Source organism: Vidua chalybeata, chromosome 12 (genome assembly GCF_026979565.1).
Source record: "Vidua chalybeata isolate OUT-0048 chromosome 12, bVidCha1 merged haplotype, whole genome shotgun sequence".
NCBI lineage: Eukaryota > Metazoa > Chordata > Aves > Passeriformes > Viduidae > Vidua > Vidua chalybeata.
Window position 1 is genome coordinate 18127973 of NC_071541.1, and position 23057 is coordinate 18151029.

At 40.6% G+C, this 23057-nt stretch overlaps 1 protein-coding gene across 5 annotated transcripts in view; it reads left to right on the top strand.

Annotated features, from left to right (window-relative positions):
* Positions 1-23057, top strand: part of ATP2B2 (ATPase plasma membrane Ca2+ transporting 2) — a 397314-nt gene that overhangs the window by 316022 nt on the left and 58235 nt on the right. For 4 of the 5 annotated variants that reach the window (XM_053953504.1, XM_053953505.1, XM_053953502.1 and 1 more), the window contains 4 exons: positions 888-929; positions 2557-2721; positions 4854-5068; positions 6583-6825. In XM_053953504.1, the coding sequence (XP_053809479.1) occupies positions 888-929; positions 2557-2721; positions 4854-5068; positions 6583-6825 (665 nt within the window). The remainder of the gene's footprint in view (positions 1-887; positions 930-2556; positions 2722-4853; positions 5069-6582; positions 6826-23057) is intronic. The other variant, XM_053953506.1, reaches the window with a different exon arrangement.

Consider the following 23057-nt stretch of genomic DNA (forward strand, 5'->3'; position numbering starts at 1 on the left):
TGTCATCCATTCTGAGATAATATTTCTTGTAGTCTTTTCCATAAATTCATATAATTACTGTGAAAGTTTCATAAGGGATCCCACCAAGAAATTCTGAATACATTTGACAATATTTAGCTGTTATTCTGAGCACCAAAGTTTTGTATGTGATTTGTACATTTTGCCATTTTTATTTCATACACACTTTCCAATGACATTTCCACTTTAAAAAGGCACAAAGGAGTAAGGAATTCACTGTGGTAAAACTGTTTGTGGATAAAATGTCAAGCTGGATATTAAAGAGTCACTTGGTAAATCTATGTTCAGGATAAATCTGAATTTAGGTCACCTGGCACTTGTATTTCCAGAAGAAATTTGCTAATTAGTACAACCAAGTGAGGAAGACATAATTTAAAAATCCTATCTGGTTTACATTTTTTAGTTATTTAGACTTATTAACACCGTTGTTTCTATTTTTTCTCAGTTTAGTAACATGATTATTTTAATTCTGGAATACATTAAGAAAGCCATACTCTATATTGGTGTGTGCCAGAATTTTTAATCCCAGCCCTCTGAAACATCAGCTCAGGAATATTATTCCAATTGCTCTTTCCACCAGATCCACTTTATTTGTTTCCCCCTCTGAATTTATGCAGATTCCTCAAAAATACGTGCTGATATTCAGCATTTAAGGTGTTCCAACCCTGAGCTTGGCTGGAATTCCTTGGGCATGCCAGGCTGGGTTGGCCCCTCTGTGAGTGCAGGTGTGAGGGCAGGGGATGGTGCCCAGGTGCCCGTGGTGTGCTCATGGCTTTTGTCTCCCATTGATATAAATCCCCATTTTCGTGTTCTGTCTTGGCTGAAGGTTGTTTACTGTCTGTTGTCTGTTGGAATTTTTCATCATTTAGGCAAGATGCAGGATGGGAATATGGAGAACAACCAGAACAAAGGTAATCTTCTTTGCTATTCAGGAGGTTGTGGATTGTATTGATAGCATGTAGTTCAACCCTGTCCAAGTACAGTGAGAACCTGTGGTCTGTGCCTGTGTGTGAAACTGGCCCTAATTGTTCGTGCAGAATGTCCAAACAAACCCCAACCAACCAACCCCAACCAAAGAGATTGTAACTTCCACAAGCTGCAGAGGTTTATGAGAGGAGTATTTTAAAGGAACCATTTATAGGTGTTGCTTTCATCTCACAAAGCTCATTTGAATTAATTTTTTTCCTGTGCAAGTTGTGTATCCTACATATTGTTAGTGATTTTCCAGCCCAGTTTTTTTATGTCTCATCATCTCTGGTGTCTGATGGCATTGTCTGGACATCTCTTCATTTGCAGGGAAAAGGCAAAGCAATAAGAAAAGGAAACTTTAAAGCCAAGGTGTTATCTAGCAGTGTAAAAGCCTTTTATAAGGATTAACAACAGGAAGATTCAGAGTCTTAGGAGTTTCTTATTTAATATACAATGTCAGGAAGAAATTGGAATCAATATTTTGCTTTCTCTGAAGCAAAGTCATGGTTCCCTTTTTATTTTAAGACACAGCTATCATGAGCTCTTTGGGTTATACCAAATAAAAATGATAATTTTCTCTTCTCAGATAATATTGAACATTGCAAAAATGATGGCTCAGAAACTGGATAGAGAAACTCAGTGGTTCATGGTACAAAAGTACCAAATAAAATGCTATTAAATAATAAGCATTCAGGCTAGGTAGATAAATTAGATTTCCAGGTCAAACAAGCACGGTCTTGTACAATCTCTTCACGAAAGCAAAGCTGTTTCATCTCATCCTATTTTATTTATTGTGCTCAGTACAAACCAGACACATGCACATATATCCGCTGCAATGTCGTTGCCTTTCAGAAACATGTAAAAAAAATAAAGTTTCCTTCTGCTGGCATTCTGTCAGGAAAGGAGGGATCAGCCCTGAAACTGTGTGTGGGTTTTGTGGGGGAATGGTGGTGCCACCACCATCAGACCCGAGGGCTGAGTTCCTTGGTCACGGAATGCTGAGGAAACTTTATAACTGAGGGATTTTCTGCAATGGTGGATGGCAGCGTGTGGTCCCCTGGTCACTGAGGTGTCCCTGCAGCCCAGAGAGGTGACACGTGGGCCACCTGCGCAGCCACATGGCCTTCAAAACGTTTGCTTTGGAAATAGGATTATGAGGGGGCATTGCATTCCAAGAGGCATCCCAAAATCCCGAGGAATATGGATCTGTCAGAGCACCTGAGCTCTGCTGTTCCAGGAATCCTGCAGTGCTGGTGCTGTCACCGGCCAAGTCACGTGCAAGACATTCAGTGACATATATGTGTATGGCCCAGAGCATCACGGGTGGGGGTAAAAATGAGGGCTAAACCCAATCAGTGCTTTCCAGCCCAAATCCCCAGGTGTCCTGAGGGATGTGCTGGCACAGCTGTGTCCTGCAGAGCCCCGCTGGGGTCTCCAGGGAGCCAAGGGTGTCCCTGGCAGAGATTGTCCCAGGCAGCCCCTGTGATGCTGGCTGGGTTCAGAGAGGATGAACCCAGAGAAAAGGAAGGGGTAAAGCTCTGGAGTAACAGTTTTGTTCTGCATTGTCAGCCAAGCAGCAGGACGGGGCTGCTGCCATGGAGATGCAGCCGCTGAAGAGTGCAGAAGGGGGAGAGGGAGACGACAAGGACAAGAAGAAGTCCAACATGCACAAGAAAGAAAAATCCGTCCTGCAGGGAAAGCTGACCAAGCTGGCAGTGCAGATTGGCAAAGCAGGTATGGCTGGGTGACACCAAACCCCTCTGGGTCACAGGAGGCAAAGAGCTGGAAAGCAAATGGTTCTGAAAAGGGACAGGCCCTATTCTACTGCAGGATTTGGAAATGGGTCATCACAAAGCTGTTCTAAGGAGACTATGTGGTGCTGAAGATCTTTTATTCTCCTAAAAATCAGCTTTGACTGTCAAGGAGCCTTGGGCAACTTGGATTGTAATGAATATTTGAATCAAAATGAAATGCAGCTTTTCTCAGAGTTAATATTCCCAAGTGCAGTAATTGCGTATTTAATTTCCTCTCCCCTCAGAACTTGGGAGTGCACAGTTTCAGAATCTCTAATACCATCTCAAAATATCACTCACACAGTGATATTTCCCTCTCATGGATTCTGAAATCATTCTGTTCTCCCCAAATATCCACATTCCTGCCTTCTCCCCAAACACGACACATCTTTCAGCTCCTGTATCCAGAACCATCTGGCCCCTGGTGTTGGAAGCAGCCCTTCTCCAACACGTAGGCAGAGAGTGGAAACCTTCCATAAGGGCCTAAAGTTCCTTAGGTTTGCTTTTCTCATGGTATTAAAGAGATTTTGATCTCCTTAAAGAGATTTTGATCTCAGCTCCTTGGTGGAGGCCCCTACAAGATCCCTTTCCTTCTGTTCCATCTCGTCAGCCTTCTCCCCCAGTCTGGTTTTTCCCTTCCCATCCCTCTGTGAGTTCACCACAGGAGTTGATCACATAACCTCACGATGCCAATTCCCTTTGCCTGAGCAGAGTGTGACCAAATCCAGGATTATCATCCCTGATATCCAGTTTCATGCCTTGCCCCAGTTCATATTCCTCCAGCTTCTCTCCTTTGTTTCCCTTGATGATTAATTCCTTGGGTTAAATACCTTTCTGCACTGCCTTGACTTCTACTCTGGCACGTGAACATCACTCTCAAACTAATTGTGTAGGGATCTCTGACCAGAATGTGGCAAGGAACAGGAATTACATTAATTAATCATTGCCTCATTTGGATTTTCTTTGGCGTTGAGCAACCTATGGGGATATCTTGCCTTGTCAAGAGTATTTTCCTGTACAGTATTTTAATGGATTTTCCCTTATCCTCTGGCACAGAGTGATCTCCCTGACTCATCTCTTTCCTGTTGACCTTAGCATCCTTCATCTTTACCAATTTTTTTTTAAAACTGCAGTCAAGACATGAAATTCACAGCATTCTCCTTCTACTCTATGATCTCATTAAGGAGAAATTAATTTATTCCAAAATGCAGGCTTAACTGCTTTACACAAACTTGCCAAACCAAGGGCTGGTCAGAGCAAGGCAAAGCTGAGGCTATAATGGAAATTTTATTTGTATGCTCAAACCCAGGGACAAAGCTGGGGAGCAGGAGTGCCATCCCAGCAGCCTGTGCCACTGGGAGAGGGGATGCAATGCTTGGGATATTTTGTCAATTCTTTGAAATATTTATTGGTGGCTGTGTCTCTTCGGAACCTCTGCACATGAAAATACACACTCTGCAGATGTTCCCTTGAAATGGGACACCTTGGAAACACCAGTATTAGTCACATTTTAAAGAAACCCAGTGTAAAACTGTCCTGTGGACAATTCTGCATTATTGCCTCTTTATATTCACCCAGACTCATCTGTAGGGCTTTTCTACACTATTTTATACAGCCACATAAACTATGGGAGGCTCCTTGGCTCAAGCCTCTAAAGATATACTTAGAAGAAAGGTGTTTAAATATGGATAGACAAGTAATTTGTAAAAGGCGGGGGTTAAAAGGTCAGATAAATGTTGTACCAGGCAAAGTAATGTGCTAAATTGAATAAGCTTAGCTTAAGTGACAGCAGAACTCCTGCGCTGCCTGGGAAGTTTTAGAGGCAGCAGTAAGTGCTTAAAAGTGAATTCCCTAGAATTCCTGGTGCACTGGAATGTGTGCTTGCTGTAAATATATTATGTCAATGTTTTTTCTTCATTGTACAGTTTATCCTTGTTATTGGTACTGGTGAAAAATGGCACAAAGAAAGAAAGAAAGAAAGAAAGAAAGAATTTCCTATCAAATCCCAATTTCTAATTGCTCGTGTTCTCAGTGGTGTTTGGGTTTATGGTAACTGGTGATTTCTCCTCCCAGGTCTGGTGATGTCTGCCATCACTGTCATCATCTTGGTACTGTATTTTGCCATTGACACCTTTGTGGTCAACAAGAAGCAGTGGTTGCCTGAGTGCACTCCTGTCTACGTTCAGTATTTTGTTAAATTCTTCATTATTGGTGTTACTGTGCTCGTGGTTGCTGTTCCTGAGGGACTCCCACTTGCTGTCACTATTTCTCTGGCTTATTCTGTAAAGGTAAGAGACACTCAAAATAATCCAGGGAGAAAAAAGTGCTGTTTGCTTGAGTTCACTACTGAGTTGGTCCTCAGGTTTTATCAGATGGGATGGAAAATGGTCTGAAAATTATGTTCTCAAAATATTCATGAAATTGCTTTAAAGAAAACTTATACTGAAAGTATTTCTAACAAAAATGCAAATACATCTTCCAACACATCTCCTTAAAACTGCACAGTGCAGGAATATCAAGCAGTAGAAATACCTACTTAATTTGCAAGGAACCAGGAATTTATTGAGCTGAATGTACTCTGAAAATAGTCCAGTCTTTTGATATAGAATAATTTTGTATTCAAATTTTCTTGTGCAGTTGTGCAAAGTTTTGACAGGGATTTGAAGTCTTCAGGAACACTTCTCAGAGAAATTGGAGTTTCTCAAAGAAATTAGGAGTTTCACTGAAGCTTTCATGTACTTTTCTTAAATGCAGTTTCAGTTCTTTGAAGTCAATGTAAATGGTTCTATTAGGAAATTAAAGAGGATTAACATCCTGGACTGCAGGATTACTTGAGCAATTTAATCAGATGATTTAAACATTCTGGGAATCTTAGATGAAGATGGTGTAAAGTTGATTTCCATTTAGCATGTCAAGAAATTAACTTAGGAAGTTTAGGAAGGAAGCTCTTGGCTTTGGTGTAGCCAAATATCACAATTATTAGGAAAAAGGAGGAAGTCTCAAAGATGGGGTTTTGCTAATGAAGAATGTAGCTGCTTTGGAAGTGTTTTCTCATTCTCCTGATGTCCTTCCTCTGACACCCTTTCTCTTTTGCTTTTCCCCCAAAACGTGTGGTCCATCTGCGTGCTGCCAGATAATACCCTGGCATTCCAAGCAGCGTTAAGAGAAAACCCCAAAAGTTTGATATAACCATAATTTTTAAAAAATGCTGTTGGCTCTGGTTCTTTTGGCTCATCTTTTCTGTTCCAGCTATTCCTTAAAATGCAAACGTACTGCAGGAAAATGATGCAACTCTTTTACTTTATCAAAGGCAAATTACCCCAGGGACAGGCACAGCTTGGTTGTCTGTAACTGGGATTTGGGGTTATTGGCCCCCACCAAAGCTCTGCTTTTAGGGAACGTTCTCACCAGCAGGACTAACCGGGGGCTCCTTTCCTTTTTATGATTAAAAACCTCAAAAGCCAGCATCGAAGGGTTTCTTAATTGGGTTTTAGTGGGTTTTCCTCTCAGAAAATGATGAGGGACAACAACCTGTTCCAGCTATTCCTTAAAGTGCAAACCTACTGCAGGAAAATGATGCAACTCTTTTAAAAGTTTATCAAAGGCAAAATAGGGATAGGGATAGGCAGGGACAGGCACAGCTTGGTTGTCTGTAACTGGGATTTGGGGATATTGGCCCCTACCAAAGCTCTGCTTTAGGGAACGTTCTCAACAGCAGGAGTGGAATTTTTTGTGACTAAAAACCTGTCAAAGCCGACATCCAAGGGTTTCTTACTTGGCTTTTGGTGGGTTTTCCCCTCAGAAAATGATGAGGGACAACAACCTGGTGCGGCACCTGGACGCCTGCGAGACCATGGGCAACGCCACGGCCATCTGCTCGGACAAGACGGGCACGCTGACCACCAACCGCATGACCGTGGTGCAGGCCTACGTGGGCGACGTCCACTACAAGGAGATCCCCGACCCCGACTCCATCCCTGCCAAAACCATGGAGCTGCTGGTCAACGCGATTGCCATCAACAGTGCTTACACTACAAAAATTCTGGTGAGTCGGTGCCTTTTTTTGGGGGGGCAATTAAGTGAGGCCTAGCCTTGTGAAGGCTGCCCTAGAACAGAGGCTGGATGGTGCTAAAGAATAAAGCAGGGATTTATTCAAAGGATCTCCTCCATGCATCCACCTTGGGCAGCACCAGAGCCCAGCCAGGGCTGCAGCCAAGAGGAACCAAAATGGTCCCAAAATGCACGAGCGCTCCCGGGGGCTCTCACTGGGATCAGCTCTGCTCCATTTGCACCTTGCAGTTCATTGTCCCATTCCAGCTTTAGCCCAGGCACTCCCATCCTGCTTGTTTTTCTCTCTCCAGCCCACGCTGTTTGTGCTCCTGGGCTGAGGTTTGGATCATTTGTCCTTGGTGCCCAGCTGGAGCAGGAATTGTTTTGTCTCCCTGCTCTGTGCAGAGAGCTCAGCATCCCCTGATATGAAGCTCAGACCCACACACTAAAGTGGCACAGAATGTGAAAATATAAAAGCTAAACCTGAGGCATCAGCAGAAGGAGGTGTAATATTTTTTTTTTTTGAGAAGTGTTAATTCTTTAACATCTTGTTGTTGATTATGAAGCATTAAGTACTGTTGAGGTCCTCAAAATGAGAACAGGTGCTCTAAAAACTGTATATTTTATTGTTGTTTTTTTTTAAGGACGGGAATTTATTTAAGACTGCAAGACCATGAGACATTTAAAAAACTCCTGCTGCCATTAGATTGGGGTGACCAATCTAGTTAGTTTTGGTGCAGATAGATTTGAGAACACAAATGTGTTTGTAACGCATCTGGTTTTCACTGAGTCTGCATATGTGCAAAATGATTTTTGTGTGTCTAAGAAATTTCAATTAATGCTCAAAGAGCACAAATTAGATTGGTTAAATCAGTGAGGTTAATGACCTTTATTCATTCTGGTTTCAGGTGAGTTTCATCCTGAAGTATTTTATTTACTCTGTACAGGAGGCCAGAATGGAACTATCCTGTGGCATTGGCTTCTTTTGTACAGAGCTAATTAAGAGACTGAAAATTTTTGCAATTCCAATAGATTTGTTCTTTGAAAGGTCAAGCTGAATGTTAATGTTGCTGAACAAATAGATTTTTTTTCTTTCTAGTTTATGAATACGTGTATTTTCCTTTTTATAGGTCTGTGCTGAGCTGCAGAATAAAGTCAGGCATGTACTTGATGTTTGTTTTAAAAGTGGTCTTTTAAAATGCAATCAGAGAAAGCAAATCCTGTGTGATAACTAAGAGTGGATATTTTATGGCAGCAGCTCCTTGAATTTCATTTGTGCACTTCTAAACCAGCAAGAACCGTTTGCTGTTGTTGAGTAATTCCTGCTCTCACAAATCACTGTAATATTTGATTGCTAGGGAGAGGAAAATACACCTTGGTTATTTAAATTTTGTTAGAGCCTAAGTCAGCTCAGGTGCTTCCTCCCAACGAAAGAGAATAAAACACCCTGAAGAGCCAGGACCAGGACAAGGGACAGGCTTTGACTTTGGGAAGGCTTTGGGAGAACGTTCCCAGTGTCAGCAGAATTTTCCTCCTTCCCAGGGAGCAGCAGGGCAGGCAGGGGGTTGGTTTTTCAGTCAGGTGTGACTGGCAGAGGCTTATACTGAGTTTTGTATTTTGCTGTTCATTATGAGATCAAAGCCAGTACCAAAGTGTTTCTGCTCAGCTTCCACACCAGTTCACCCCTCTGAATCCCAGAGTAAATGGGAAATCATCAGACCTTCCACATCTGCAATATTAAGTTTAATAATCTGTCTTTTTCTTGTGGTTTACTGAAACATTTCTGGTGAATACTAGTTCTGAAATGGTTTCAATATAAATTTCTTTTTCTCTGACTTGGCTTCATTGCTCCTTGTTGGAATTAGTTCCATGTGCCTATCAAAGAGTCAATATTTCAGCATTTCAGTGCTTTTTTAGCTTTGCACAGAGACTGAGTCTAAACTGATAAAGGGGTGAAATCCTCTGGATGCAGATCAGTGACTGCTTGAACTTATCTGTTTAAAATTAATGCAGATCTTTTAGATCTTATGAGCTAAAGCTTTGCAATATGGACTCCATGAGAACCACAGCTCCAGTCTCAGGGGATTTCATTTTATTCACAGTTTATAACAAGCTGCAGCTGACCTTTAAGATACAAGATATTGTTCCATAGCCCATTTTGCATCCTAAATAAATGCAGTAAAAAACACCTGAGGGAGTTGTTTCCAGGATAAATAGACAGAATTATTTTCCTTCCTGCTAATACAGAATGCACGCTCGTGCACTCGTTCTTGGAGCATGTTTAATCAAATTGTGAATATCAGCTGAAACCCAAAGGGCATTGGTAGGGTTCTGTCGCCAAGACTTAGTTTTGCATATTCTGTTTTTAGCTCTCCAGCTATGTGTGTGCTGTAAATTGCTCTTTGTGTGAACTTCTGTTCAGAGGGATCACATATGGGACCATAAAATTAGTCAAGATGCTCTGCTGAATGAGAAATATTCCCTCTTGCATTGTCTTTTGATTAAGGGGCAACTGAACCATTGATAAAAATATAAAAAGGGAATAATATCAGTTCTTGGCATAAAAGATTTGAATTTCCCTGAGAAATTAAACATAAATTATTCCAACTGAACAATAGCATCATTAAATATAGCTCTTTTTACTGCTTTCCAATATTAAGTTGCTGGGTGAGCTGATTTTACATTCCTTTAGCTTCAGAGCAACTTTTGTGCTGTTTGTGTGAAGCTGTTCGCCAGCAAACCTTTGTGTTCAATATTCCTGTTTCCACATGGAAATAAAATCAGGCTTTGTGCATTTCTGCCTGTGAGCTGTGATGGGGACTGCAAAGACTCTGAGAGCAAAATCTGCATTTTGGGAACCCTTTGATTGCACTTGGAGCAGGAGCACATTGATCTTGGATGCCAAGGAGCAGTGATGAAATAAACACCAAAACCACCGATTTCAACTTTCCTGTGCAGCTCTCGCTTTCATAACTCCAATTTTAATTAGAAAGGAATTTCTTCTTTTAATTCCTGGCTGGCTGTGATGTGCCTGATTAAGAAGACACCACAATTAGGGTTTAGCTGAGGGATTTTCAGCACCAGTGGAAAAGTCCCAGCTGGAGCTGTTACTGTGAGGATCTAACACCGACTTTTCATTTGCTGCTTGATGGGTGCTGAGGGATAAAAGGCTCCTTTTGCCTGTGCTGGGTGAATATCTGGAATTCCAGGAGGAGATTTTAGTGCTGTTCTGGCTGTGATTTGGTGCATTTGCACAGAGTGTGGCAGGATGTGGTGGCAAACCTTGAACCAAAGGAAGAGACGTCACAGGAAAGTGCAAAACATTCACTCCCTTCCACATTTGCTCCCTTTTCCCTGAGGAAATAAAATAAAAATATGTTGGTCTATGTGTTAGTAAATATTCATCAAGTTATGAATGTGAGCTGGGAAAGTGTTTGGGAGAAAAAAAGCCATTGCTGGATAAAACCTAAAGGGGAAAATGAAATAAAACACAAATAGTAGAGAGAATTTTATTGAGCTGAAAGGCAGAGCAGGTAGATAATAACAAATTAGACACCCATGGTACATAGAAGCCCTAAGAAACAATGACATTCTACAAAACTGAAATGGTGAAAGGAGGGAAAATAAGAATTTAGCACAATCTTGCTGCTTTGCAAGGATTGATGCAAATCTATGGCTGGTGTTGGGAACATGGATGTGGTAACCAGGTGAAAGTTCTTCTTGTTTGGGAGAATGTATTTGCATGCCAAGCAAGAGCAGCTCTCTGATTGTTGGGAGACACAATGTTCCTGTCAGGAGCAGCCTTTGAGAAGGTGTGCAAAGTGCCAAATATGCTTCTTTCTTTGAGATTTATTTATTTGTTTATTCAAAGACTGAATTTTATTCATCAAATACTTGAATCAAACTCGACTTTTAAAAATTTGCTTAATCAGATAAAAAAATTATCTCAATAATTACATATATATATATTGTTCAGCCAACAGAAAATTCCTGGCATTTCCTTTTACCATTCATAATTCCAACAATTTCAATATAGTAGGGTCTTCTTAAAAAAACCCAGCTTTAAACTTTTCATGGGAATATGGATATTTGGAAGTTTCCTACCAAATAATTTCGAAACTTGAGGTGTAGCAGGTATGTTTATGGATTTTTCCATAATTTCTCCACAGTAATGTGTAAAGTTATTAGTGGTGGGAAGGAGAATTGAAATGTCAATTTTTAAGCAGTGGTTGCTTGTGGCTGCCTAATCTCATCTGACAGAGAATAGACCTTTCCCTTATCTAGCTACCTTTCTTTATATATATATATATATGTGTGTGTGTATATATATGTATTTTAATGTGTCTCTGTATTTATTTGAAGTCTTGCTTTGAAAATGGAAAGGAAGATGGAGTGTTTAGGAAAGGTTTTTTAAAATTTCATTTATAACAAAGCTCAAGCCCCAACAGATCAGATTAGGCCACACCTATCAACAGAAAATCAGGGAATTTCTGTGGCCTGAGGCTACAGCAGCAGAGCTGTCTGCCAAGGGCTCTCTGCTAAATGAAACTGCTATTATATGTCACTAGAATTCCCTTTTTTATTCCAAGGAGAACCATAAGAAAACAGCTTTTGACCTCCAAACAGCCTTTTGGAGTTATTTTGGCATATGGAATTGCAAAGATATTTTTACTCTCAGGTATGCTTTGCTTAAAACCTATTCTCAAGCCCTTTGTTTCTTGTGTTAAAGTACAGATGATTTTCCCTTTTATTTTTTGCTGCACATGAAGGATCAAGCCATCTCTTATTTTATCCAGCTTATTTCATCAGCTCCCCCATTGTTGCTAAAAATGAGTCAAAATAAATACTTTTAAAAGCCCCTCCAGACACAAAATATGAGGACAGAAATGGCCACAAAAGTGATAAAAAAAATTAGTAAGGATAGATTGAGGAAAGCTTTCATTTATGATCATTTAAATGACAACAGAGGCACTGGCATGACCTAAATGCTGATTTTTCCTTCTGCCACTGACATCAAGGCACAAGTGGCAGCTGCAGCTGTGGGCTGGAAGTGTTTGGAAAAGATCAGTCAGTAATTTATCAGGTGGTCAAGTGGCCAGTCCAGGCTGACCTGCCTGGCCCAGAGCTGTGGGAGCAGAAGAGAAGATGGGAAAAGGAGTGAGAACCCCAAAACCAGAGTTGTAGGGAGGGGAAATTGAGGGGGAAAAGGGAAAATGGGTATGGGAAAGGGGGAGGAAAAAGGGGAGGAAAAAGGAAGGGAAGAGGGAAGGGAAGGGGAGAGAAAAGGAAAGGAAAAAGGAAAGAATAAAGAGAGGAAAAAGGGAAGGGAAGGGAAGGGAAGGGAAGGGAAGGGAAGGGAAGGGAAGGGAAGGGAAGGGAAGGGAAGGGAAGGGAAGGGAAGGGAAGGGAAGGGAAGGGAAGGGAAGGGAAGGGAAGGGAAGGAAGGAAAGGAAAGGAAAGGAAAGGAAAGGAAAGGAAAGGAAAGGAAAGGAAAGGAAAGGAAAGGAAAGGAATTCTGAATTGGCAGCAGAAGAGTTTGCACAAGTTCTTCACATTGTGCCCCTCTATTTACAGTGTGCTTTTCCCTGTTTTTCTGCACCATGTGTGCTCCACAAATCCAAGCTCTGTCCACAGGGAGCTTTGCAGTGCTAGTGTTGGTACAGAAGGGCTTGAGGGAATTTTGGTGACAATTCAGCAGTGACCATCCTTCAGAATGTTTGTTTATCTCTGTTTATCTTCTTTCCTCAGGCAATGCTCAAAAGTAAATTCTCCCTTCAGACACTCTGTCACGATTTCATAATTTGTGTTTTAGGGCTGGTGAGGAGAAGTGCTATTTGACAGGTATTTTATGGAAGGATAGGTCTGTGCAAGGTTTTATCCTCATGTAATAATACAGGAAATCAGTAAACAGTGAGAAATATTATTTTTTTAATCTTAGCCCTTGTAATGGCACTGGACCAGCTCGTTGGTGCCACTGATTCTGGATGAGGGAGGAGCAACAGGCTGGAATCACCTTCCTGCACTTTGGAGTACATTTGCAGTCCTGAAATCCTCTCCTTGTGTAATTAAAGCCATCCAGAAAATGGCTCAGAAAAAATGTACTGGGAGGAACTGGTGGAGAAATTCAAGGATCCTCATTTTGTTTCCTGTCTGAAAAACACCAAGGGAATTTGGGGCAACTCGTGGAACTGCTCCAGGTTTTCCAGTTTGGATCCTGCAGCCTTAGGGTTGCAATGAATTACTAAATATGGGATACCAGGAGAAACACTGAGGAAAATCTGCTTAGCAGAAAATCAGATTCACTTATGGGATAACTCCAGCTCTTCCCAGAAGTGAAGGCTTTAAAAATCAGTGTTTCCTGCAAGACGCTCCACAGTGTTTTCATCTGCATTTATAAATATTGCTTCTTGTTGGCTGAGCTTTTTTTTTTCTCCTTTCTTTTTTTTTTTTTTCCTTTTTTTTTTTTTTCCTTTTTTAAACAAAATATGTTGGGACAGTGAATGATTTGAATGTGTTGGATTTCTTTTTCCTGCCTCTGATACTCTGTGTGATTTTCAGGGCAGCTTCAGATCAGGAAAGGCATCCCAGGAATCAGACAACTTCTGGATAGTGCTGCAAGTCATTTATGGCTGCTTTCAGCACATTAGTTTGGTACTGGAAATTTGTGAAAATCTTCTTTTTGAAGAGCTCAGGTGACAGGGTTAAAATATGGTTTGTATCTCCAGTTAAATGGTGCATTTGAACCATTTAAAATGAAAAAAAATTTGTTGATTTTGTTGAAAGTTGATTGAACTGATTATTAAAAATCTGTATATTTTGTAAGAGGTTTCATTTCCTAGGTGAAAAACTTCCTATTTTAGGTAGATTTATAGCTTAATCTGATTTTTTTGTATTTTGTTCCCAGTGTTACACAATTGTGTAAGCAGCTATAAATTATGGATGGGAACAGACAATGCAGGCCAGAGAATCTTTCTAAATATAAGCAAGACAATCATCACCCAAAAAATCCCCCCAGCATATTTAAAACTTTTTATAAAGCCCTTGGTAAGCATTTTCTCAGGATAAATTAGGCAGGAAAAAAAAACCCCAACCTATAGTGTCCATCTTATTTACTGTGTAAATAATAATTATTAGGGATAATGGATGATGTAATTAATTGTCTGTGCTTCTAGGGGTGGTAATTAGCAGCAAGTAATGATCTTCACACATCACTTGCCATTGGAGTTGTGTAGAATGAGAGGTACAAAACCAGCTTTTCTCCCTAAATTAGCAGCTGACTTCATAATTGAAATAACTGTGTTTAGGCAAGGCTGGGCTGTGTAAAGCCTGGGACAGGCCCTTTTCCCACCCTGCTCTTCCTGCCAGTTTTTTTTTTTTTTTTTTTTTTTTTTTTTTTTTTTTTTTTTTTTTGTGAGTTGTGAGGGGTGGAATGGAGTCAGCTGCCAAGGAAGAGGGGGATTTGGGAGCAGAAGAGGGGATCTGGGAGTAGAAGAGGGGAATTGAGAGTAGAAGAGGGGGATTTGGGAGTAGAAGAGGGGGATTTGGGAGCAGGGATGGGGCATTTGGGAGCAGGGATGGGGGATTTGGGAGAAGAAGAGGGGATTTGAGAGCAGAAGAGGGGGATTTTGGAGCAGAAGAAGGTATTTGGGAGTAGAAGAGGGGATTTGGGAGAAGAAGAGGGGATTTGGGAGTAGAAGAGGGGGATTTGGGAGTAGAAGAGGGGGATTTGGGAGCAGGGATGGGGGATTTGGGAGAAGAAGAGGGGATTTGAGAGCAGAAGTGGGGGATTTTGGAGCAGAAGGAGGTATTTGGGAGTAGAAGAGAGGATTTGGGAGCAGGGATGGGAACAGGGCCATCTTTTCCCTCTGCCATGTAGCCAAGGCTGTGGGATTTGGTGCCCTGCTTGCCAGAGGGAAGGGGGGATTCCCTGCAGAGGGACACAGATGTTGGAGGGAGAGAATGGGGGATAAATGTGCTGGGACAGAGCTCGTTCCCTCCCCAGTGATGCACTGGGCACCAGCAGCTCCCTCCCTTTTTCCTTATTTCCTGCCAAGGAAAGGGGTGACTGTGCTGCCAGAGCAACAAATGGCCAGAGGAAAAGGAGATGGATAAATAAAGAATCCTGCTGGACAAGTTATTCCTTTCCCAGCTAAAAGTTTACATTCTATTTCTACATTTTCTTTGTGTTTCTTCATCTTTGTTTTGCCACATTTCCTCAAGTGACAGAGCCCATGGTGGTAAACACCTCCTTCATCCTGGCCTTCAGTTTGGTAATTGCATTAATTCCTCTTGGAATCAATATTCACTGCAAGATTTTAGTCAGTCTAAAATCACTTGGAAGCTCTTTGTTATTATAATATCATTTTATACATTTGGGTTTGTTTTTTTTTTCCTTCTTGCTGGTAAGAAAATGAGTAAATTTGATTTTGAACTTGCTATGATGCAACAAATGGTTTTCCTATTGCCTTGCATAGAATTTTCCTTTATGTAATTTATCTTATGTTCATGTTCTTATTCTGCACAAATCTTGTCCTGGCATGAGAAGATTCCCTTGTGGGAATAACTCCAGCTCTTCCCAAAGGTGCAGGCTTTAAAAATCAGTGTTTCCTGCAAGGTGCTCCACAGTGTTTTCATCAGGGTTTATAGATCTTGCTTCTTGTCTGAGCATTTTAGGACTCTTTTTTTTCTTTCTTTTTTTTTTAAAAAGTGTTGGCACAATGAATGATTGGAGTGTGTTGGGCTCCTTTTCCTGCCTCTGCCACCCTGCTGAGGTGAAGCCATCCCACCTCGGAGCTGATGGATGTGCTGGTGGGGGTGTGGTGGTAGCACTTTTCAGGGAATGTTCTCACGGAGCCTGTTTTCCTGATGGGAGCTTTTGTTTTCACATGAGTTGGTGTAAACCAATTACTTCAGGCACATTTTGTTTTAATGAGAGTTTTCTTTGTGCTCTCAGTCATAGGAACAGGAAGATAATACCTTCCAATGTGATGATTTAATACCAATTTCACAGAAAATGGTGGTGCTTTTAGAAGGTACACAAACAGGCTGATTAGAAGTCAATGTGGTGGGTGAATCACCTCATAATGAAACAGGAAATTAATTTCCTTTCAGATTTATATTGTGTAAATATATATTTTATATACAATGCAGTTTTAGTATGTCTTTTTTTTACTCTCAGAGCTCCAATGTGGTTTATTCCACTGGGGGAAAAAAACCAGTCAACAATCACCAAGAAACTGCAAATTGTACAAGATCTGAAGTACAATGGATCAGGAATAAAGTCTGACAGGAAATGTGCTGATTTCAGAGCAATAAATGGCAGGTGTTATAGGAGTTATTTGCAGACTTGAACAAGTCTTTAAATTGACTTTCATTGCTATTCTTTGTGACTGACCTTGCACTTCACAACATCTATTAATTTTCTTTTCATGTAAGCAAAATATTACATTCTTTTTGAGTCACAGATAACTGAGAAAATTGATATTAAATGTACGATAAGTAAAATCTATGCTTCAGTTTCCAGTTCCTGCTTTCTCCTGCAGGTAGAACCCATTTTTCTATCAAGTTTCCAGTTTTCTTTTCTTGTGTGTGAAGCTCTTGGCTCCTTTGGGGCACAATCAGTTTTATTTCTGCGTTGTTTGTGGGTGTGGGAAGGTGTCCAAAAATCCTGGGCCTTTCTGCTTTTAGAGGGGGTTCTGGGACAGCAAAACCTCTAGGATGGGTGGAAACCTGGAGAGTTGTTACCAGGGATCCCTGAGGGGCTCTGGCTTCCCAAAGGCACGTGGCTGTGATGGATCCAGGTTCTCAGGGCCATGGGACTGACAGGGGCCAGGCAGGAGATGTGTCCCACAAAATCCATTTCCCAGATGGAGCCTTGCAGAGGAAGTTTTCAAATTTTATGAGGATTATTTTAACTTAGTCAAAGCCATCTAGTCCCTTAGCATCACTGAAAAAATGACAGAGCTGCTGTGCAGACACCTTGCATGGAAAAATTTCTAGACACCTTCTAGAAATTATAAAAATGTAAGATAAAGGAAATAAGCACTGTGATCCTGCCTTAAATAAATGGAATGGGATAAATTGAATAAATCTGTGAGCCTGCCTTAATAAATGGAAGAAATGGAATGGGGTAAATGGAATAAATCTGTGAGCTTGCCTTAATAAATGGAAGAAATGGAATGGGGTAGATGGAATAAATCTGTGAGCTTGCCTTAATAAATGGAAGAAATGGAATGGGGTAGATGGAATAAATCTGTGAGCTTGCCTTAATAAATGGAAGAAATGGAATGGGGTAGATGGAATAAATCTGTGAGCTTGCCTCACCTGTGCAGGTGCAAACACACAGAGCAGTAGAGTGTGCCCGGCTCCTGGTGAGTCCTTGTGGGGACATTGGGACACCTTATCCTTGGGAAATTCGGGATGAGAGTTGGGCAGAAGATATGGCCATAGCACCAAAGTAAAGCCTTGAGCATGTTAAACAGCTCCACTGCAGATTTTTTATGCCACTGTTATTTTTCTGTCGTCTCCATTTATTCCACCCCTTTCCATTTCCCCTCACTCCAAAGGCTGGCAGTGCTCAGTGCTGGTGTGATAGGGGCTGTGCATTTGGAAGAGGTGAGAAACAAGATTTTTCTGGGAGGATTTTTCTCTAAAGAAGGACAGGATGTTCCAGCTCTCCATCACTGCTGTCCCGTTTCCTCCTGAATGAATAATCAGGCACAAATTGGCTGCAGCCTCCGTCTGCTGCTCTGCCCAGCCAAGGCATCATTCCTGGTGTCCTGACAAGGAGAGGGCCTGGCCAGAGGACTGAATTCAGAATGCATCCCAAACATTATCCCACCAATCATGCAAAAAAATCCCTCTGAGAAAATATATTAGCTAAGCATGGCTCTGACAGATTATATCCACTTGAGCTCATGCATTTGCCTCCCAAACCCCAAATGGAACAGACCAAAACCTATCTAAAAATAGGTGCAGCTGATACGTGCTGGTGAAGAGGAGCACATTTTGGATTAGCAGTGAAATATCTGCTCTTGGTGGCTTTAGACGCCTTTGGAGATGGGTGCTTGAAGAACCCTTCTCCTTACTCTGGAAATATTAACAGAGAAGATCTGTAATTATGATGGGCTATAATCAGGAGCTTCAATCAAGTGAAAAAACTTCCTTTTTTATGTGGCTAGATTTGCTTTGCACTCACTAAATTTAGCTCCTTCGACTGTACAAATTGTTTGTAGCTGTGGTGCCACCAGAAAGGCAGCAAGTATTAAGAGTAATCTTTGCTTTGGTCTTTCTAGAAATTTATTTTCCCATCTGGTTCTATTTAATAGAAAAACAGACAATCCCCAGAGTATTGATAAGTTTTCTGCATGTGAAAACTGGATGGACTGATCAGCCACCTGTAAATTCTCTTTCCTTTATGGAAATTCAGGTTTTTAATGCACATCTATAAAGGTCAGGCATTTTCTGTTATTTAATGTGTGATTAAATTATTGTTCATTATGATTACTATCAAAGTTCATGTTTTTCAGATGGTGGGACTGGGTTTTGGTGGATTTTTGTGCAAGGGGATGTTTGGTTGATTGGTTTTTCCACTTCTAATTAGCTAAGAGGCATAGAGGAGGCAATAGAAATAGAAATGAGAGTGGGTATATGTAGAAACCATGGAATAGGTGATGGGTTTCACACTTTGTGGTTGAAATTCATGCACGATGGCCAGGCAAAAACAGGCATGAGAGGCAACTCAGGCCACCAGTGGAGGTGTTTTTAAGAAATGTGATTAATTTTGATTAAAAGAGTAAAATTGTTAAAAAAGGTGAAGAGTTTTGAGGATCATGTGGTCAGAATCATTGACTATTACTATTGGCTTGGTGGGAGAAAGGATTGAGATGTGAGGAAAAATCTGTTGATAAATGATTTAAGTGTGCAGTAGAGTTGCTCCAAGGACATTTTCCAAGTGTACAGGTGCTGCTTAGACTGAAGAAAATGTAACTCTGTTTCCTTAAACCTAAAAGGTGAGGTTTCAGCCCTAAGGCAGTTGCTTTAAGGCTTTTAATGTTGGCCCACCCCATGTAAATCCCAGTGTTGGGTCTAATTTGGCTTTTTGAACTAGGGACATTGCCTTGGAACTGGAATTTTCCTACATGATGGACTCCAGCCCAGGCAGTTTCTGTCCTGTTTGCTCTGTCTGCTGCTCTCACAGAGCCAGTCTAAGACCAAGAGGCAGTAAAACCTGAGTTTAACACATCTAACCCAAGGTAGCAGCTCTTGGGTGCCATTAATTACAGCCCTGCTGTTAGGTGCAATTTCTCTTTTGAAATGAAAAATGTTCAGCTTGGTTGTTGCTCATGACAGTTTGGGGAGTGTTTGCCAAATGTATTGAAGAATTCATTAGAAATGTATGAAATCTCTTAATCTGCTCCTAATGTTTGCCAGTTTGGTTTAGAAGTTGTCCCTTTGTCCCTGTGGTCTGGGCTCTGCTGATATTGGTAACGGGAGAAATGCTGAGGCTTTCTTCACAGCAAACTCAAACAGAATCCTTGCACTCAGACTATATTTAAACTAAATTAGTTGTTGATTAAAGTAAGTTTATAACAATTGCTGTGTCTAATTACTTTGATTATATAGGTTACTTGTCAACAGTTCTTGTTGCACTTAAAGCTGGGATGGTGCCAGAATAATCCCAACCGTTGCCAGTTCCCTGCAGGTTTTTAGTGGCCATGTCTGCAAAGGGAATAGGGAATATTCCAAATTTAGAGCTAAATTGTCATGAAATGGCATGTTTTAAGGGAGTGTAGGAATGGGTTTGATCAATAACAATAGGAAAGTCCATAAATACAGATGAATAATATAGTGCAATAAATGTGCCAAGACTCCTCTGAGGGAAATGTGGAGAAAAATCTGTGCCAGTAAAATTCAGTTTAATCTCATCTGGAAACAGCAAGGCTGGAGGATCCTAATCATAACTAAAAATTGACTTAGTTATGATTTGTATGACATTGTAGTGTCATAACAAGGCAGAGTTCATTCTTAGCACTGTGGTGTGGTGCATTAATGTACCCTTGGTTAAATCCAGCCACTAATTATTGTCATTTGGAATGGAGAGATTTTTCATAATTAGTTTTGTTTTTTAAATTAAAAGACTTCCAGCCTTCTGTTTTAATTATTTTTGTCTTGAAACATAGACTATTTATTACAAAAGGAAAAAGTTCAAATGAGAGAACCAGAAAGGGTTAGGAGATGGTGAGGAATAATTCATATCTTTAGGTTATGGAGTCACTGCTGAACTGTGGTGTATAAATGTAACATCTCTGTCAGTGTTTGGTTCCTTAGAATAGGTATTGTTAAATTACATGTGCAGGACCTTATGAATAGGTATTGTTAATTTTTAAAAGTTGTCAGTTGTTTTATTTATAGTTTGAAATCTGAAAACCTTGCTCTGGTCCAAGTTAAATTAATTGCATTGATAAATGTGGTTAAATTTAGCTTTGTTAACTACTTCTGCTAGAGCTGTCCCTCTTTTTATCTGGTTTTGGAGCTGAAAGAAATAGTAATTTTTGTTTGAGTTAGTGGTGAGGGTGGTCAAACATTGGCACAGATTGCTTACAGAAGTTGTAGTCTCCTTCTCTGCAGATATTCAGAATCCCACTGGACACAGCTCTGAACAGCTCTCTGATTTTTCAAACATTGTGTACAAACCTGACATGTGCATCTTAAGCCAGTGAGAAGAATCAACAATTCTCATGTTTGTAGAAGTATTTTTTGCCTTTTTTTTTTTAAAAGCGAACGAAAGGCAGATACGTCCTTCAAATTAAAAGGACAATTGAATTATTTGCTCTTAAAATTGAGGAGTTTTTATTAAAAAAACTCATTGTGAATGTAAAAATGGGTGAGATACAAAGAGAGTGGGAGTGTGGACTGTCACACCAGCCTCTCAGTCTGTTCTTCATGCCTGATTTCCCCTCCTTCCAGAGCCACTCGTGGGGGAATTCATGGGCTGTATCCTTTTTTTCCCTGTCCTGTGAGCTGAAAGGAGCACGAGTCCATATTCACTGAGCCACATCAGCGCTGCTCCCTCAGCTTTGCTGCTGGGAAATGTCACCCTGATCCGTTGCATAATTCCAGCTGGCCCCCTCTCAGGGGAGGATTGCCTTGCTGGAGTTGCAGGCAAGATGCTGAAATGCACCATTTTTATATCAATTTATAGCTGACCAAACTTGTCCCCACCTCGAGCAGCAGCAGAACGATGTGGTGCCACAGCACTGCCTTTGATCATTTTCAGGGCGTTTTCAGATAAACCATTCAATGATTATCCTCCCAAAAATGAATAATTACCCTGCATCCCAGCTAATCTGAGGCAGGAAGCCTTTGAATATCTTCCAGCTGTTGTGGGAGAGCTGATGGTGCCAGCTGTACCTGGATAAATCCATCACACATGAACATGCTCTTAAACTGATGCAGGAATGAGACAAAAATTCCTGCTACCTTTTTCCTAGGAAGTTTGGGCAGACCTGATATTTAAATAGGTTTGATAACCATGAGGGATATTCACCATGGGGTAATTCAGGAGCCTCAGCAGCCACTAGTGTTGGTTCTCCCAGCTTTTACAGAGATGGGGCAACTGAGAGGTGTCTTAAAAGATTTTATTCCATTATCAGTCTCGATGAAGGGTGAGACACAAGAGATGTACAACTCAACGTTATTCCATCAGAACCAACCTATTTCCTGGTTGCAATCCCTTAGGAATGTTCTTCTGCCTGTTAGCTTTTGCCCCACAATGCTGCTATTATTTCTAATACCAATCACCTGTATTTTTTCCCCACGTGGTCCTGCTACAATGCATTTTTCACAGCTGATGCATCCCATCAAAAACTCACTTCTATTTTTATTCCCGACTGAAAAAAATTATGTCTCCCCCATACTATAATTAGTCTTTACACCACAAAAAACCAAATAATCACTATCTTCCCTTCACAAATATGACAGTAATCATAAATTCACTTTACAAACACAATCTAACTCTTCCAATTCCTATAAAAACACCCATAAGTACTACTAAATTCCAATCACTCAACCAAACACATAAAAAATTATAGTAACATCTACACCAATATCCAACATACCTGTAATATTAATATTATAATTATACCTATATATAATTATACCTATATATATATTAGTACCTATAATATCAACTATTTTACCACAATATATTAAACTACAAATCAATGATAGCCATTCACTACTAATACATTCTACCCAAAAACCATCAAAAACTAAACTAAAACTCTCACACTAGAGCAACCTCTTAATGTAGAACTTTGTTATTATGAAATAATCTTGTTTACATTTTTGATTCCTGTCTTCAGATTTTACATCCCCTGTGGGCGTTTCATTGTGCTTTCCTTTTAGGTTGTCTAGATGTGGAATGAGCTGGCAATTCCTTACCTGCCAGCCAGGGTTTGGAATAAATTGCCTTGGTTTTGAGAGGCATTTGGTGGTGGCTGCTGCTGTCTTAAGAAATAGTGAGAACATGAGCTGATTTCTTTGGTGCCATTTTTCCCATGAGATGGAACTGCTGTGGATCTTGGGGTTTTGTGGGTGATGGGAAGCAGAAGGAATTAGCTTCTATATCCCATTTTCTTGTGTTCTCAGACTAGAAATATGGGGGACACATCAATAAAGGGCAGCTCTGGTGAAATTTTAGCTATTTATTTAATTATGTGACTGTTTATAATTTACCTCTCTGTTTTCTCCTTTGGGTCAGTCCTGTGTGACGCCTGGGAATGCTGCTGATGTGCTGGATTACTGATACAATCAGTAAAACCCAATTTTTTCACTTGATCCAATTTTGAGTTCAAACTTTCTGCTGTTACAACAGCTCCGTGACCTCCTGTCTGCTACAGAGATGTTTAAGTGTCTAAATCATGCAGGAAATATGTAAGGGGGAAAGGGAGACAGCTGGCAATACAGTGGGAATTAGCAAAAACCACTTTTCCTTCTCCCATCACCTGTTTGATTCTTCCTCTCTGAAAATTGGTGGCACTGTTAGAGGTGAATGTTGTCTTTTTTTTTTTTTTCTCTTCTCTGTCAGAAGCTCTTCACAATCAAAGTTCCTGTTTAAGCCTATAATTATTTTATTTTGAAGAAGCTGTATTAACACTTCTACAAACATTAAATATTTTTCTGTCTTCTGTACAAGCACTGTGTAACACCATTATGTACCACATG